The sequence below is a fragment of the Haliotis rufescens genome, unplaced genomic scaffold (genome assembly GCF_023055435.1).
Source record: "Haliotis rufescens isolate VD_foot unplaced genomic scaffold, xgHalRufe1.0.p SCAF_116, whole genome shotgun sequence".
NCBI lineage: Eukaryota > Metazoa > Mollusca > Gastropoda > Lepetellida > Haliotidae > Haliotis > Haliotis rufescens.
Window position 1 is genome coordinate 219107 of NW_025963798.1, and position 19258 is coordinate 238364.

General features: G+C 45.2%; 2 protein-coding genes across 2 annotated transcripts; both read left to right on the forward strand.

Moving 5' to 3' along the window:
• The first annotated feature begins 2102 nt into the window (after positions 1-2102).
• On the forward strand, positions 2103-11264 carry LOC124127508 (basic leucine zipper transcriptional factor ATF-like). The gene is made up of 3 exons (XM_046490890.2): positions 2103-2364; positions 4126-4233; positions 10944-11264. The coding sequence occupies exons 1-3, from the start codon at positions 2230-2232 to the stop codon at positions 11100-11102; spliced, it is 402 nt and encodes a 133-aa protein (XP_046346846.1). The 5' UTR covers positions 2103-2229; the 3' UTR covers positions 11103-11264.
• Positions 11265-13296: 2032 nt separating this feature from the next.
• LOC124127510 (uncharacterized protein K02A2.6-like) lies at positions 13297-17395 on the forward strand. The gene is made up of 4 exons (XM_048393177.1): positions 13297-13405; positions 13775-14353; positions 14601-16433; positions 16998-17395. Exons 1-4 carry the CDS (start codon positions 13297-13299, stop codon positions 17393-17395), a joined length of 2919 nt encoding a protein of 972 aa, XP_048249134.1.
• Positions 17396-19258: the final 1863 nt, after the last annotated feature.

Here is a 19258-nt window from a genome sequence, read left to right on the forward strand (position 1 = left end):
CAACAATAACAGGATGCACTGAACATGTCAAAACAACAACAATCACTCAACAGGATTCGTATAACGCAGCAGTCAAATACTGATAACACAGCAGTCAAATAGTGATAACAATGCAGTCAAATAGTGATAACACAGCAGTCAAATAGTGATAACACAGCAGTCAAACAGTGATAACACAGCAGTCAAATAGTGATAACAAAGCAGTCAAATAGTGATAACACAGCAGTCAAACAGTGATAACACAGCAGTCAAATAGTGATAACAAAGCAGTCAAATAGTGATAACAAAGCAGTCAAATAGTGATAACGCAGCAGACAAATATTGATAACAAAGCAATCAAAAAGTGATAACACAGCAGTCAAAAAGTGATAACAAAGCAGTCAAACAGTGATAACAAAGCAGTCAAATAGTGATAACAAAGCAGTCAAATAGTGATAACGCAGCAGACAAATATTGATAACAATGCAGTCAAAAAGTGATAACACAGCAGTCAAAAAGTGATAACAAAGCAGTCAAACAGTGATAACAAAGCAGTCAAATAGTGATAACGAAGCAGTCAAATAGTGATAACACAGCAGTCAAATAGTGATAACAAAGCAGTCAAATAGTGATAACGAAGCAGTCAAATAGTGATAACACAGCAGTCAAATAGTGATAACGAAGCAGTCAAAAAGTGATAACACAGCAGTCAAACAGTGATAACAAAGCAGTCAAATAGTGAAAACAAAGCAGTCAAATAGTGATAACACAGCAGACAAATATTGATAACAAAGCAGTCAAATACATGTATTGATATCAAAGCAGTCAAATATTGAGAACAAAAAAGTCAAATATTGAGAACAAAACAGTCAAATAGTAATAACAAAGCAGTCAAAAAGTGATAACAAAGCAGTCAAAAAGTGATAACACAGCAGTCAAATAGTGATAACAAAGCAGTCAAATAGTGATAACACAGCAGTCAAATAGTGATAACGAAGCAGTCAAATAGTGATAACAAAGCAGTCAAATAGTGATAACACAGCAGTCAAAAAGTGATAACACAGCAGTCAAACAGTGATAACACAGCAGTCAAACAGTGATAACACAGCAGTCAAATAGTGATAACAAAGCAGTCAAATAGTGATAACACAGCAGTCAAATAGTGATAACGAAGCAGTCAAATAGTGATAACAAAGCAGTCAAACAGTGATAACAAAGCAGTCAAATAGTGATAACACAGCAGTCAAATAGTGATAACGAAGCAGTCAAATAGTGATAACACAGCAGTCAAACAGTGATAACAAAGCAGTCAAACAGTGATTACGAAGCAGTCAAATAGTGATAACACAGCAGTCAAATAATGATAACGAAGCAGTCAAATAGTGATAACGAAGCAGTCAAATAGTGATAACGAAGCAGTCAAATAGTGATAACACAGCAGTCAAACAGTGATAACAAAGCAGTCAAACAGTGATAACGAAGCAGTCAAATAGTGATAACACAGCAGTCAAATAATGATAACACAGCAGTCAAATAGTGATAACGAAGCAGTCAAATAGTGATAACACAGCAGTCAAACAGTGATAACAAAGCAGTCAAATAGTGATAACGAAGCAGTCAAATAGTGATAATCACTATGCGCGTGTGTGCGTGTATGTGTGTGTTTCACCAAATCATTGCATCCAAATGGACAGAGAAAGTTAATTCTTTGTTTATTTATGTGCGAAAGTTCAGCCACAATTCCCCGAAATACGCTTCACGAAGATAATATTACCCAAATAATATCATATCAAATCAACTTCTATCGATATCGTGATTGTCTCAAAATAATTCGAACAAACTTCCTGTTCAGTTGTTGTGAGTACAGTTAGATCCTGTTCATGGGGCCGGTTCAGTATTTCCAGCTCAGCATCAAGTCAGGGATGAATCGATTGCTTCACATGACGCGCACAGCACAACAGCCAACCCGATACAAGGGGATTTCCTAGCTTTCAATTCTTTCACAATATTAGCTGTCCCCTCAAAACCACAACACAATTGTTAAGAACATAACCGTTTACCCAGGAAGTATACATCCACCGACAACTCACTACACCGACAGTGACCTCGGCCGCTGAGTTTGTATCATAGTCTATTCTTAGTAACACATCACGATCCGCAAGTGCGTTGGCGATATAAAACTCGCCAGGCAATAGCTGTCACCTCCTATCGTTCGGATACCGGCCGGCGAGGCAAACCCTACGAACCACTATGTCCCTTCCAAACCTTGAGGAGTTTAGTTCAAGTTCTGGGGATGAATTGCGAACAGATCTGAAATCATTAATACACCAACGCGGCGGGACATACGACACGGAAGAATTATGGCGGAAACCACCGGAGTACGAGGTAAGGATGCGGTTGGACAGTGAGGGGACAAATCGTTCCCGTGTCATTTTTAGGAAGGCGGGTTTGGAGGGATGGAGAAGCCAGTGATTGTTGCCGTAAACGGTACACGGGGACCCGATCACTGTGACCTCCATATCGCTGTTGGTTGTTTCCCGGTGTGTATTGATGCGGTCTACAATGGCGGTCGCTGTGTTGAAAACGAACGCCGTGTTGTAAATATAGCGTCGTGTGCAGTGTTATGACTTGTGTCGTTCTTCTCGCAAGCGTCCTGACGCCACAGGCACTGCACACTCTACCTGCTGTGATATCGGCTTGAAAGAAGGCGTTTGAAATGCAAAAGAATAAATGCATTTGCTACTAACGCATGCACCTGCAGTAAGGGCCGAACTCAATATTGCATATGCAAGCTTGATGTCGTCTAACTCATGTGTAACCACACACACACACACACACACTCCAAAGTACAGTTTCTGCAAGGTAACAATGTATTATACAGCATTGTATATGATATTTGATCGTTAGACGTATTATTACTTTAGCACAGGAAATAATAATCTATTTAAAGCTATATATGTATAAAACGTTAAATGTAAGAATAAGGTTAGTGTCATGAATCTGTCATGAATAGATCATTCATGAATTTAGTATAATGAAATACATTGTTTAAAAGTCGACCCAGCACCCTACACCACGCCGTCTAGACTGAGGGAGTGTCCCACAGTAGCGTCACTACCAAGCGCTATACTCTTGTCAATATCAGCTGTCAACACTTCGACTAACCGCCCAGCACACTGATTACATGTTTACCGAAGTGCTCTGTTTGTTACGTCAGCACTATTTATGGACCTAAGCATACCATCATGAGATGACCTACTTCTAGTAAAATTGACATCAGCGGAATTCAGCTGACAGTCATCGACGTGTTGACAGTTGACCGAACACAATCATTCCAAATATATGTACAGTAAATATGTATATCTAAAGCTAATGTGATCATGCATTGTTGTCCTGTTACGTACGCTACAGATAAAAAGATAATAGTGTGTGTGTGTGTGTGTGTGTGTGTGTGTGTGAGAGAGAGAGGGAGAGAGAGAGAGAGAGAGAGAGTCTAAATACATGGTATTAGTTGTTGTGTTTAGATGGCACTTGCATTGTCTCGGTTTGACCGTATTTCTCAGTGTGCTCACAGACCCGTGAGGATCCGGGTTAAAATTAGTCATCAACAACCCAGGCCCCTACCCTTGTCGTAAGAGGTGAATAACGCTATCGGGTGATCAGGCCCGCCCACTTGGTTGATGCATGTTGTCGTGTCCGTACTGCGTACATCGATGCTCATGGTATCAATCACTAGATTGTCTTTTCCAGACTCGATTATTTAGAGACCGCCGTCATGAAGCTAGAATATTGTTGCGTGTGGTGTTAAACAACAAACAAACAACAAAACAAAATCTAGACGCTGACATTGACCTGATGCTTGTCGAAAGGGCGATTAAGGGGATCGGGTGGCCAGATTTCGTTATCATATTGCTGAGTGCGGTGTTAAACAACAAACAAACAAACAAATCTCCGACAGTTGTATTTTAATGTCGCTCTGTGACATGAGGTTCGGAATGCCAGACGTATTGTAAAAGATGGGAAGTCGGTGCCAACGACGTCACTACCTGGTCGCACCTCCACGACGGGAAGGGTGTATGTCTGACTGTTCCGTGCGTTGTGTCCATATGCTCCTGTTTTCTAATGTGTTGCTTTGCGTGTCTACAGTCTACAGAAGATGATAAGCAGAGGTCAGAACAACGCAAGGAGAACAACAAAGTCGCCGCCAAGAAAAGTCGTCTCAAGAAGAAACATCAGTTGGACGGTCTTGAAAAGGTGTGTGAGACTTGTCCTGTCGCGCAATGCCCATCTAGCCACGTCCAAACTAATCACGTGACGTTAACATGATACTCGTCTCTCACATAAATATCAAGTTATCACGCCACTTTTGATACCATCAACTTAATCAACCACGCAAACGCCAGTGATCTATTGACCCATCCAAACGTCTATCGTAGTATGCAATTAACCACACAAATGTCACCTGTCTACCGATATACGCACACAATCTCCCACCCATCCATCCATTCATCCACACCATCATCAGTGTATTGCTTCCCATCCAGTCAATCGTGCAAATTTTCAATCATCACACAGTCATACATACAATTATCACCAGACTCCCATACAATAATCACCAGACTCCCATACAAACATCACCCAAACTCCCATACAATCATCACCAGATTCCCATACAATCATCACCCAGACTCCCATACAATAATCACCAGACTCCCATACAAACATCATCCAAACTCCCATACAATCATCACCAGATTCCCATACAAACATCACCCAGACTCCCATACAATCATCACCAGACTCCAAAACAAACATCACCCACACTCCCATACAATCATCACCAGATTCACATACAATCATCACCCAGACTCCCATACAATCATCACCAGACTTCCATACAATCATCAGAAGATTCCCATACAATCATCACCCACACTTCCATACAATCATCACCCAGACTCCCATACAATCATCACCAGATTCCAATACAATCATCACCCAGACTCCCATACAATCATCACCAGACTCCCATACAATCATCCCCCGGGCTCCCATACGATCATCACCCAAACTCCAATACAATCATCACCAGATTACCATACAATCATCACCCAGACTCCCATACAATCATCACCAGATTCCCATACATTCATCACCCAGACTCCCATACAATCATCACCAGACTCCCATACAATCATCACTAGACTCCCATACTCATATCACCCAGACTCCCATACAATCATCACTAGACTCCCATACTCATATCACCCAGACTTCCATACAATCATCACCCAGACTCCCATACAATCATCACCCAGACTCCCATACAATCATCACCAATCCATAACCCCACCAGCTTATCTACAAGTTTGACAAGCACCTACCCAGCCCCTCAGCCTTGGTTCCCAACCAGCTTATCTACAAGTATGACAACCACCCACCCAATCCCTCAGCCTTGGTTCCCAACCAGCTTATCTACAAGTATGACAACCACCTACCCAGTCCCTCAGCCTTGGGTCACAACCAGCTTATCTACAAGTATGACAACCACCCACCCAGCCCCTCAGCCTTGGTTCCCAACCAGCTTAACTACAAGTATGACAACCACCTAACCCAGCCCCTCAGCCTTGGTTCCCAACCAGCTTATCTACAAGTATGACAACCACCAACCAGTCACTCAGCCTTGGTTCCCAACCAGCTTATCTACAAGTATGACAACCACCCACCCAGCCCCTCAGCCTTGGTTCCCAACCAGCTTATCTACAAGTATGACAAGCACCTACCCAGCCCCTCAGCCTTGGTTCCCAACCAGCTTATCTACAAGTATGACAACCACCTACCCAGCCCCTCAGCCTTGGTTCCCAACCAGCTTATCTACAAGTATGACAACCACCTACCCAGCCCCTCAGCCTTGGTTCCCAACCAGCTTATGTACAAGTATGACAACCACCTACTCAGCCCCTCAGCCTTGGTTCCCAACCAGCTTATCTACAAGTATGACAACCACCCACCCAGCCCCTCAGCCTTGGTTCCCAACCAGCTTATCTACAAGTATGACAACCACCCACCCAGCCCCTCAGCCTTGGTTCCCAACCAGCTTATCTACAAGTATGACAACCACCTACCCAGCCCCTCAGCCTTGGGTCACAACCAGCTTATCTACAAGTATGACAACCACCTACCCAGCCCCTCAGCCTTGGTTCACAACCAGCTTATCTACAAGTATGACAACCACCCACCCAGTCCCTCAGCCTTGGTTCCCAACCAGCTTATCTACAAGTATGACAAACATCCACCCAGCCCCTCAGCCTTGGTTCACAACCAGCTTATCTACAAGTATGACAACCACCCACCCAGCCCCTCAGCCTTGGTTCCCAACCAGCTTATCTACAAGTATGACAACCACCCACCCAGCCCCTCAGCCTTGGTTCCCAACCAGCTTATCTACAAGTATGACAACCACCAACCCATGCCAGTCCCTCAGCCTTGGTTCCCAACCAGCTTATCTACAAGTATGACACCCACCCTACCAGCCCCTCAGCCTTGGTTCCCAACCAGCTTATCTACAAGTATGACAACCACCCACACAGTCCCTCAGCCTTGGTTCCAAACCAGCTTATCTACAAGTATGACAAACATCCACCCAGCCCCTCAGCCTTGGTTCACAACCAGCTTATCTACAAGTATGACAACCGCCCACCCAGCCTCTCAGCCTTGGTTCACAACCAGCTTATCTACAAGTATGACAAGCACCTACCCAGCCCCTCAGCCTTGGTTCCCAACCAGCGTATCTACAAGTATGACAACCACCTACCCAGCCCCTCAGCCTTGGTTCACAACCAGCTTATCTGACAGTATGACAACCACCCACCCAGCCCCTCAGCCTTGGTTCCCAACCAGCTTATCTACAAGTATGACAACCACCTACCCAGACCCTCAGCCTTTGTTCCCAACCAGCTTATCTACAAGTATGACAACCACCCACCCAGCCCCTCAGCCTTGGTTCCCAACCAGCTTATCTACAAGTATGACAACCACCAACCCATGCCAGTCCCTCAGCCTTGGTTCCCAACCAGCTTATCTACAAGTATGACACCCACCCTACCAGCCCCTCAGCCTTCGTTCCCAACCAGCTTATCTACAAGTATGACAACCACCCACCCAGTCCCTCAGCCTTGGTTCCCAACCAGCTTATCTACAAGTATGACAACCACCCACCAAGCCCCTCAGCCTTGGTTCCCAACCAGCTTATCTACAAGTATGACAACCACCTACCCAGCCCCTCAGCCTTGGTTCCCAACCAGCTTATCTACAAGTATGACAACCACCCACCCAGTCCCTCAGCCTTGGTTCCCAACCAGCTTATCTACAAGTATGACAACCACCCACCCAGCCCCTCATTCTTGGTTCCCAACCAGCTTATCTACAAGTATGACAACCACCTACCCAGCCCCTCAGCCTTGGTTCCCAACCAGCTTATCTACAAGTATGACAACCACCCACCCAGCCCCTCAGCCTTGGTTCCCAACCAGCTTATCTACAAGTATGGCAACCACCCACCCAGTCCCTCAGCCTTGGTTCCCAACCAGCTTATCTACAAGTATGACAACCACCTACCCAGCCCCTCAGCCTTGGTTCCCAACCAGCTTATCTACAAGTATGACAACCACCCACCCAGCCCCTCAGCCTTGGTTCCCAACCAGCTTATCTACAAGTATGGCAACCACCCACCCAGTCCCTCAGCCTTGGTTCCCAACCAGCTTATCTACAAGTATGACAACCACCTACCCAGCCCCTCAGCCTTGGTTCCCAACAAGCTTATCTACAAGTATGACAACCACCCACCCAGTCCCTCAGCCTTGGTTCCCAACCAGCTTATCTACAAGTATGACAATCACCTACCCAGCCCCTCAGCCTTGGTTCCCAACCAGCTTATCTACAAGTATGACAACCACCTACCCAGCCCTCAGCCTTGGTTCCCAACCAGCTTATCTACAAGTATAACAACCACCTACCCAGCCCCTCAGCCTTGGTTCCCAACCAGTTTATCTACAAGTATGACAACCACCCACCCAGCCCCTTAGCCTTGGTTCCCAACCAGCTTATCTACAAGTATGACAACCAACTACCCAGTCCCTCAGCCTTGGTTCCCAACCAGCTTATCTACAAGTATGACAACCACCTACCCAGCCCCTCAGCCTTGGTTCCCAACCAGCTTAACTACAAGTATGACAACCACCTACCCAGCCCCTCAGCCTTGGTTCCCAACCAGCTTATCTACAAGTATGACAACCACCTACCCAGCCCCTCAGCCTTGGTTCACAACCAGCTTATCTACAAGTATGACAACCACCCACCCAGCCCCTCAGCCTTGGTTCCCAACCAGCTTATCTACAAGTATGACAACCACCTACCCAGCCCCTCAGCCTTGGTTCCCAACCAGCTTATCTACAAGTATGACAACCACCCACCCAGCCCCTCAGCCTTGGTTCCCAACCAGCTTATCTACAAGTATGACAACTACCCACCCAGCCCCTCAGCCTTGGTTCACAACCAGCTTATCTACAAGTATGACAACCACCCACCCAGCCCCTCAGCCTAGGTTCCCAACCAGCTTATCTACAAGTATGACAACCACCTACCCAGCCCCTCAGCCTTGGTTCACAACCAGCTTATCTACAAGTATGACAACCACCTACCCAGCCCCTCAGCCTTGGTTCCCAACCAGCGTATCTACAAGTATGACAACCACCTACCCAGCCCCTCAGCCTTGGTTCACAACCAGCTTATCTACAAGTATGACAACCACCCACCCAGCCCCTCAGCCTTGGTTCCCAACCAGCTTATCTACAAGTATGACAACCACCTACCCAGACCCTCAGCCTTTGTTCCCAACCAGCTTATCTACAAGTATGACAACCACCCACCCAGCCCCTCAGCCTTGGTTCCCAACCAGCTTATCTACAAGTATGACAACCACCAACCCATGCCAGTCCCTCAGCCTTGGTTCCCAACCAGCTTATCTACAAGTATGACACCCACCCTACCAGCCCCTCAGCCTTGGTTCCCAACCAGCTTATCTACAAGTATGACAACCACCCACCCAGTTCCTCAGCCTTGGTTCCCAACCAGCTTATCTACAAGTATGACAACCACCCACCCAGCCCCTCAGCCTTGGTTCCCAACCAGCTTATCTACAAGTATGACAACCACCTACCCAGCCCCTCAGCCTTGGTTCCCAACCAGCTTATCTACAAGTATGAGAACCACCAACCCAGTCCCTCAGCCTTGGTTCCCAACCAGCTTATCTACAAGTATGACAACCACCTACCCAGCCCCTCAGCCTTGGGTCACAACCAGCTTATCTACAAGTATGACAACCACCTACCCAGCCCCTCAGCCTTGGTTCCCAACAAGCTTATCTACAAGTATGACAACCACCCACCCAATCCCTCAGCCTTGGTTCCCAACCAGCTTATCTACAAGTATGACAATCACCTACCCAGCCCCTCAGCCTTGGTTCCCAACCAGCTTATCTACAAGTATGACAACCACCTACCCAGCCCTCAGCCTTGGTTCCCAACCAGCTTATCTACAAGTATAACAACCACCTACCCAGCCCCTCAGCCTTGGTTCTCAACCAGCTTATCTACAAGTATGACAACCACCTACCCAGTCCCTCAGCCTTGGTTCCCAACCAGCTTATCTACAAGTATGACAACCACCTACCCAGCCCCTCAGCCTTGGTTCCCAACCAGCTTATCTACAAGTATGACAACCACCTACCCAGCCCCTCAGCCTTGGTTCCCAACCAGCTTATCTACAAGTATGACAACCACCCACCCAGCCCCTCAGCCTTGGTTCCCAACCAGCTTATCTACAAGTATGACAACCACCTAACCCAGCCCCTCAGCCTTGGTTCCCAACCAGCTTATCTACAAGTATGACAACCAACTACCCAGCCCCTCAGCCTTGGTTCCCAACCAGCTTATCTACAAGTATGACAACCACCTACCGAGTCCCTTAGCCTTGGTTCCCAACCAGCTTATCTACAAGTATGACAACCACCTACCCAGTCCTTCAGCCTTGGTTCCCAACCAGCTTATCTACAAGTATGACAACCACCTACCCAGCCCCTCAGCCTTGGTTCCCAACCAGCTTATCTACAAGTATGACAACCACCTACCCAGTCCTTCAGCCTTGGTTCCCAACCAGCTTATCTACAAGTATGACAACCACCCACCCAGCCCCTCAGCCTTGGTTCCCAACCAGCTTATCTACAACCACCTACCCAGTCCCTCAGCCTTGGGTCACAACCAGCTTATCTACAAGTATGACAACCACCTGCCCAGCCCCTCAGCCTTGGTTCCCAACCAGCTTATCTACAAGTATGACAACCACCCACCCAGCCCCTCAGCCTTGGTTCCTAACCAGCTTATCTACAAGTATGACAACCACCAACCCATGCCAGTCCCTCAGCCTTGGTTCCCAACAAGCGTATCTACAAGTATGACAACCACCTACCCAGCCCCTCAGCCTTGGTTCCCAACCAGCTTATCTACAAGTATGACAACCACCCACCCAGCCCCTAAGCCTTGGTTCCCAACCAGCTTATCTACAAGTATGACAACCACCTAACCCAGCCCCTCAGCCTTGGTTCCCAACCAGCTTATCTACAAGTATGACAACCACCTACCCAGCCCCTCAGCCTTGGTTCCCAACCAGCTTATCTACAAGTATGACAACCACCTACCCAGTCCCTCAGCCTTGGTTCCCAACCAGCTTATCTACAAGTATGACAACCACCTACCCAGCCCCTCAGCCTTGGGACCCAACCAGCTTATCTACAAGTATGACAACCACCTACCCAGACCCTCAGCCTTGGTTCCCAACAGCTTGTTCTTGGCGTCATCTTCTCAGTGTAGATCGGGGATTATGTTTCATCATGTCTCCCTGTGTTTCAGCGAGCTGTGGAGCTGAAGTCCCAGCGGATGCAGCTGCTGAGGGAGCGACAGCGGCTGAACCAGGAGCGGGAGAAGTTGAAGCAGCTCCTGCTCCATCACGCGACCACGTGCCCCGGTGTCAGTGACTGTCTCAAAAGGAAATTGGACATTTATCAATAAACATTAAACCTGAACACGCCAGAAATCATTTCATGGAGATCTTTGAGAAGGCAGCACCACCAGATAGCAAGTGACACGTTCACGTGACTGTTCATCCATTTTACTGTAAAAATACAGTATCTTCTCTGTGATATGTAGAAGCCAATAAAATGGTTAACGAAATCATAGGGCATTATGCTTACTTGTAATAGTTGGTTGTTACCTTAGGTTATTATTCAGGACAGGATTCATCTGTTCCTTACCCATGTTCGTTCATCAAGCGCGTTTGCCTTCTGTGAACAGTTCGGTGTGTACATAGGGCACTGTATCCCTGCCATATGTATATAATCACAAGATCCTATCTGGGAGTATCCGACACAGCTTAAGACGTGGTTGACAAAACGGTACAGTATATGCGACTGTCTATGTTGTGCTGCACATTTCCAGCTTGGTCTCGCAAATGTGTTTTTTTTATGTATAAATAATAACCTACACAATATCAGCCACAGATACGAGGTCTGGTCAAAGCCTAACAAACAAAACCATCAATTGTGAAAGTGTTTTTAATTTTATTTTTCAACATAATCTCATATCGATAGTGAAGCTCTTCCGAAGCCACCCTGACAACCCATTCATGCCAGCTTTGAGGTCATCGTTGTGGTAGCGCTTGCCACGAAGGTGTTCTTTCAGTTTAGGAAACAGGTGGAAATCACTTGTTGCCAGGTCTGGCTAGAATGGAGGGTGAGGAAGCTCGGCGAGCCCACACTGTCGCACAGCAGCCTTTGCGAGTTGAGAGGTGTAAGAGTGAGTGAGTGAGTGAGTGAGTATGGTTTTACGCCGCTTTTAGCAATATTCAAGCAATATCACGGCGGGGGACACCAGAAATGGGCTTCACACATTGTACCCATGTCGGGAATCGAACCCGGGTCTTCGGCGTGACGAGCGAACGCTTTAACCACTAGGCTACCCGACCGCCCCGAGAGGTGTAAGAAGAGGCATTGGCATGACATAGTAGAACTCCAGCAGTCAGCATTCCTCGCCGCTTTTCTTCAATAGAATATCTCATGCTTCGAAGCAAATTAGCATAGTAGGCACTTGTAATCGTCTTTTGACTCAAAATAATTAACAAGGATCACACCTTTTGCATCCCTGAATACAGTGGCCATAACTTTCTTCACTGATCTTGAAGACTTGAATTTCTTGGGTGCCGGGGAAGTGGAATAGTGCCATTCCATGGATTGACATTTTGACTCGGGGTCATAGTGGTAGACCCATTTTTCATCACCCGTAACTAATCTCTTTTTTAATTTGACGCAATCCTCTTCAATTAGCTGTATATTTTCTCTGGCAATGTCAGTTCGTTTTTCCTTAAGATCAGAAGTTAGAAACCTAGGCACCCAACGAGCAGATACATTTTTCATCTGTAAATGTTCATGGATAAAAGTGTTAATGGATCCATGGCTTAGACCAGTGTCTTCCTTAAGTTCAGCAATGGTAATACGTCTATCTGAGAAGATCTCCTTCATTGAATCTTCATTGATGGACGTTGAGGGACGTCCAGACCTAGGGTTATTATCAAAGCTTGTTCTCCCAGCCTTAGACATAGCTGCCCAACGTTTAACAGTGGAATGAATAGCTAGGGCACTTATCACTATCACTTGTGAATTTCTTGGGGAGTACTTTTCTCTAAAGTCAAAAACATGGTGACTGCTCGGTACTCGTTCGTTTCCATTTCTGTGTCCATTTGGACCCCTATCACGTTCAAGTGGCTCTCACTAACATACAAACGGTTTAACAGACCAAATACATTTGCAATGAACTACTCAAACAATGTACTACATTCACTTGTTCACTTTGTTGAAAAGCCCATAGTTGAAAGTTAGGCTTAGAACTGTGTCATAGAGTAACAGTTTAAACAATAAGCCACTCCCCGTGATTTCCACTTAAGCATAATAACTGCTCCCCTAGCAGGGAATTCTGGGACCCCTCGCGACGGCTTCTTCCGCCATGGATGTAAACACTCAAGAAGAGTAAATACATGTACATCTTGACTATCCCTCTAATACCGGGTTGTCTTGTTTATTAAATGATTGTATGTAGTCTGGGGTTACCACATATATTGGTGACGAGGTCAATTTAGTGCGTTTGTCGTGCCGGCGAGTAGTAACAACGATCTTGGTCAGACCACGTGCGTTCGCCCGGTATTTAAACCAACATGGCTACCTTCGGCAAAATAGATGAATATGATTCTCAGACTGATGACTGGAATGAATATGTCGAGAGACTTGGACATTATTTCGAAGCAAACGAAATTACAGATCAGGGTAGGAAGCGTGCTATTCTGCTGAGTGTGATTGGTGCGAAGTCATACAAGTTACGGAACTTGTCTACGCCACAGAAACCTGGCGATCATTCTTATGATGCGTTAGTACACCTGATGAAGTCACATTTACACCCGAAACCCACTATTATGATGGAAAGGAGAAGGTACAATATGCGTGATAGACAGCCTAATGAAACTGTTTCGGCATATGTGGCTGAGCTACGTCGTTTGGCATCGACATGTGAATACACTGATTTAGATACTCAGTTAAGGGATCGTCTAGTGTGTGGTATCAACAATGAAGCAATGCAAAAAAGACTGTTAACTGAGAAAACATTGGACTTTGCTAAGGCTTACTCCTTGTGTTTAGGAATGGAAATGGCTGCTAAGGAAGTGCATGATATTAAAGGGGGAGATCAGTTGCCAAGGCCAGTGCACAAGATGAGAGAGGCTAACAGGAGAAATAATGCAGGCAGGAAGTGTGATCGCTGTGGGGGCTCAAATCATGTCAGTAGTCAGTGCTATTACAAAAACGCTGTGTGTAACAACTGTAATAAGGTTGGTCATATCCAGCGTGCTTGTCGCTCTCGAAGCGCCATGAATGATAGATCTTCAGGTCGTGGTCACAGTCGTGGTCGCGACAGGGGCCGTTGTCATGGTCGTGGTACCCATTACAAGGACAACAGATCTTCCACTAATCATGCTTATCGTATTGACGATGTATCTCAGGAAGACGAGAACAATGAATATGGACTTTTTAAGGTAGAAACTCAACATGCTCAAAACGGATTGAGTGGTAAGCGACACAGAGTGGAGCCCTATCTCATTGAAGTGTTAGTTAATGGTAAAAAGCTAACTATGGAGATAGACACTTGCGCAGCAACTTCAGTGATCAGTTCAAGTACTTTCCATTCAGTGTGGAAGGAGGGTGATGACAGGCCCAAGTTATGTGAGACCAATGCTATTCTTCGGTCCTACAACCGAGGGAGAATACCGATAGTAGGCACTACAGACGTTCAAGTAAATTATGGAAATCAGTCGGCTACTCTCCCGCTGACAGTGGTTTGAAGGTGATGGCGAGAACTTGCTTGGCAGAGATTGGCTTCAGGCCATCAGATTAGATTGGGGGAAAATTTTGAATGTGAGAAATGAAGGGTTACAAGACATTTTGAACTCTTATTCTGATGTGTTCCAAGATGATATAGGGGAATTCAAGGGTCAAAAGGTCACTATTGACATCACCTCAAATGTGCCAAGATTTTATAAGCACAGGAATGTTGCTTATGCTCTTCGTCAGAAAGTTGACGATGAACTTGAATGCCTTGAAAAACAGGGTATTATCAAGCCAGTGCAGTATTCTGATTGGGCTGCTCCAATCGTACCAGTGGTTAAATCCAATGGGAACATACGAATTTGCGGAGACTACAAATTAACTGTCAACAAGGTCGCTCGTACTAATGTTTACCCCATTCCACGGATCGAAGATCTGTTCGCATCTTTGTCAGGTGGAAAGACTTTCACGAAACTGGATTTAAGTCAAGCCTACCAACAGTTAACCCTTGACGAGGAGTCGCAAAAGCTCACGACCATAAACACTCATCGTTGCCTCTATCAGTACCAGCGCTTACCCTTTGGCATATCGGCAGCTCCAGCTGTATTCCAGCGAACTATGGAGTGCTTGCTCAAAGTCATTCCCCATGTCTGTGTCTACTTGGATGATATTCTCGTCACCCGGGCCTCTGAACAGGAACATTTGGAAAACATGAAGGAACTCCTATCCAGACTTAGCAAGGATGGTCTCAGATTGAACGCACAGAAGTGCAAATTCATGGTCGTCTCAGTAGAGTATTTGGGTCACAAAATAGATGCGCAGGGTTTGCATCCCCTTGATGAAAAGGTGAAGGCTATAGCGTCGGCTCCAGCTCCACGCAATGTTGCTGAACTTAAATCCTTACTTGGACTCGTGCAGTATTATCAGCGTTTCTTGCCTAATCTCGCCACTACCTTGGCGCCCTTGCATCGGCTTCTCAGGAAAGAAGTTACCTGGTCATGGGGAGCTCAACAGAAAAAAGCTTTCAACATGGTGAAAGGACATTTGTCTTCTTGTGATCTCTTGACGCATTATGATCCCCATAAGAAACTTGTATTGGGGTGTGATGCATCTCCCTATGGGGTAGGTGCCGTCCTCTCACATCAGTCTGATGATGGTGAAGAGAAACCAATAGCATTCGCATCCAGGTCTCTGTCGCAAGCAGAAAAGAATTACTCTCAATTGGATCGTGAAGCTCTAGCAATTATCTTCGGAACTAAGAAGTTCCATCAGTATATCTACGGGCGTTCCTTTACTCTGTTGTCAGATCACAAACCCCTCGAGAGCATCTTCAGTCGGGACAAGGACATTTCACAGATGGCATCTAGCAGAATTCAACGTTGGGCATTAACCCTCTCTGCATATAACTATACAATCGAGTACAGAAAAGGTACTTCCCTTGCGAATGCCGACTGCATGAGTCGTCTTCCCTTACCATACACACCACCAAATCCACCTCTACCAGGGGACACAATCCTCTTACTGGAAGCAATGGATGCTTCTCCTGTGAAATCATGGCAAATTAAACAATGGACAGACAGAGATCCAACCCTTTCCAGAGTAAGAAATTTCCTTCTTTCTGGATGGCCAAGCATAAATCTAGAGGAGTCTTTCACTCCTTTTGTGAAAAGGAAACATGAATTGAGTGTCCTTGATGGCTGTGTTTTGTGGGGCAATCGTATTGTTGTGCCGCCACAAGGTCGAGAGATTGTTGTGAACATGTTGCATGAAGCTCATCCAGGTATCTCGCGCATGAAGTCTGTAGCGTGTGGATTCGTATGGTGGCCAAAGATGGATGATGAATTGGAACTCAAGGTGAAAACCTGTTCTGTGTGTCAACAGTCTCGTCCAGTACAAGCCGAGGCTTCGCTTCACTTTGGGGAATGGCCCGAACATCCATGGAGTCGTTTGCATTTAGACTATGCCGGACCTTTCCTGGGTAAAATGTTCCTTGTGTGTATTGACGCACATTCTAAATGGTTGGAAGTGTTTCCAGTGAACAGTGCCACATCCACTGCTACAATTGATTGTCTCAGACATATGTTTGCAACTCATGGACTGCCAGACCAAGTGGTCACTGACAATGGCACTTGTTTTACAAGTGAGGAATTCTCTGTCTTTATGAAACGTAATGGCATCACTCATACATGTGTGGCACCGTATCACCCTGCCTCTAATGGGTTAGCAGAACGAGCTGTACAAACCTTTAAATCTGGCATTAAACATATGACACGGGGCACATTGGACACAAAACTTGCACGGTTTTTGTTCAGATACAGACTTACCCCGCAGACTACAACGGGGTTATCTCCAGCAGAATTACTTCTTCGAAGAAGACCGAAGTCTCATCTCAATCTTTTTCATCCAGATATGAGCTGTAAAGTTAGGAACAAACAAGAACAGCAAAAGTCAGTACATGATGCACATGCAAAGGACCGTCACTTGCAAGTTGGAGATCTTGTGTATGTTTTAAACTTTCGTCCTGGTGACAAATGGTTGTCAGGAATCATAACAGAGAGAACCGGTCCAGTGTCGTTCCATGTTCGTCTTGACAATGGTAGTGTTGTCAAGCGCCATATTGATCACCTGCGGTTGCGCCATGTTCTGACGCATGAAAGCCAACATGATAAAACAGTTCCATCAACACATGAACAATCAGTTCTACCAGAACTACCCGACAAGTTACCTATGTTGCCTGAACCTGGCAACATTCCAGTACTTCCGGGTTCTCCTCACCTGCAAGATGAAGTAACTTCTACAAGGCCGGAGCCACAGCAGGTCTTACCAGAGGCACTATCTCCTACTCAGTCAGATTCTTGTGGTGCGCAAGAATTTCGTCGTTCTTCCAGAATCCGGAAAGCGCCGGATAGACTTAATCTAAAGATTGCTGCTGAGTTATGAACTGTAATGAGAATGTGATGTATTTCACACTATTTGTCACCTAAGTGAACCATCAGTGATTGATAGTTTTGGATCTTGTCATTGGTTCCCTTATTCAGACATAAGCAGATGCATATCCAGTTATCTTTAATCATTAATGCAAGTGCATATTCAGTTAAAGTGTTCCAGTTATTGTGTGACATGAGAGACTCTAAATAACATCTGGAACAATATTGGTTAAATTTCATTTAAAATGTTCCAATGAGATGTGTGAAGAGACACTTTAATGACATCTTCTGGAGCAATTGTCAGTTCTTTTAACATGTGTAGATTCATTATGGTAGTTATGTTTAAAGTGCAACAAAACTATGGGGGAGGAGTGTCATAGAGTAACAGTTTAAACAATAAGCCACTCCCCGTGATTTCCACTTAAGCATAATAACTGCTCCCTTAGCAGGGAATTCTGGGAACCCTCGCGACGGCTGCTTCCGCCATGAATATAAACACTCAAGAAGAGTAAATACATGTACATCTTGACTATCCCTCTAATACTGGGTTGTCTTGTTTATTATATGATTGTATGTAGTCTAGGGTTACCAAAAACTGTTTGACCAGCCCTCGTATTTTAAACTTGTCACTGAAATATTATTTTTTTCATACCTACTTTTACAACACCATCGACATATCAAGCCGTAGGGTAATATGTCAAACTTTACATGGGCTTCCCTCGAACATGATGCTGCCAGGCCGTAATTTAACTACACAAATATTGAAACTTAATGTTAAATCTGATCTTTACATGTCCAATCTGTGTGCTTAACATACATGTAATCGCTGACCAGCATCTCAGCTTTATCCCGCGCATCACTGGAGCGAGAACTGGCTGCAGCCGGAGAAATGATACGTCGCTGTTTCCTAACCAGAGATAACAGATCAACATTTGAAAATGCATATCGATTAGAAATCTCAGGAAATTATTTCGACAAAGGAAGGTCATCTCAAGCCATGGTCGAGTTATTTTTATTTTGAGTTGACAATTTTATGATTAATTGCATCTACCAACCTGTCTCCTGCTGGGTCCCGGGCTGCCACTGGTAACTGGATCGGCTGGTCAGTAAAACCGTTGATATAGTTGATGTCGTTTGCTTTAACGGCCAAGGACTGTAATCATTTTATCAACTTCTGTTTTCTGCCCGGTCCAGATTCGATTATTCTATTTAGATCGCAGGCAATCTCATTAAAATCGGATCTTAGTTCTCGCTACCGCTAAACAAAGATCTGAGGACATCCCATTATGGGGCACGACAGACCGACCACTGGATTGACCAATCAGAAGGGAGCTTTCTCGCGCTTTACGGCACTAATTTCAAATTGGCGACTACGCTTCGAAACATATTTTGACAAATTATCGATTACAAATTTGTAACCTGAACAAAATAACATTCTGGAATGGATAAAAGATATTCTAGATTGTATGGATTCAGTCGTTAAACCCCGTAACTATCGTTCGGAATGGCCCATGCTAAAGTTTTAGAGGTTGCATGATTAGAAATCACATTCCGACTGTCACTTTCATAATCTGGTAAGCGATGCTCTGATTAGTCGGATGAAAGGTCTAGCGTTGATGTTTTTAATTAAAACAAAAATAAACTGATATGAAATAAATATTGCAGACAGTTAATCTTTATGCATGCTCTGTTTAAAGTGTGGGTACGTAAACGAACAGACCAGAATCATCACAATGCTTTCGTCTTGTTTTTTCCACCTCTCACGTACTCTGACAGGGCAAGGGGACATTGTGGGGAACTAGGGCTGATGGAGTTATCTCCCCTGCTTCATAAACCCAGGTTTATTTTTTCGCCAACAGGACGCAGAACTGCAGCA

What these genes read in the sequence shown, in the direction of transcription:
- LOC124127510 (XM_048393177.1), top strand. Translation starts at nt 13,297, where the DNA reads ATGGCTACCTTCGGCAAAATAGATGAATATGATTCTCAGACTGATGAC. An exon ending in AAACGAAATTACAGATCAGG is followed by an intron (nt 13,406 to 13,774) that starts GTAGGAAGCGTG and finishes CCTTGTGTTTAG; the next exon opens with GAATGGAAATGGCTGCTAAG. An exon ending in TGATGACAGGCCCAAGTTAT is followed by an intron (nt 14,354 to 14,600) that starts GTGAGACCAATG and finishes ATGTGTTCCAAG; the next exon opens with ATGATATAGGGGAATTCAAG.
- LOC124127508 (XM_046490890.2), top strand. Translation starts at nt 2,230, where the DNA reads ATGTCCCTTCCAAACCTTGAGGAGTTTAGTTCAAGTTCTGGGGATGAA. An exon ending in GGAAACCACCGGAGTACGAG is followed by an intron (nt 2,365 to 4,125) that starts GTAAGGATGCGG and finishes GCGTGTCTACAG; the next exon opens with TCTACAGAAGATGATAAGCA. An exon ending in AGTTGGACGGTCTTGAAAAG is followed by an intron (nt 4,234 to 10,943) that starts GTGTGTGAGACT and finishes CCTGTGTTTCAG; the next exon opens with CGAGCTGTGGAGCTGAAGTC.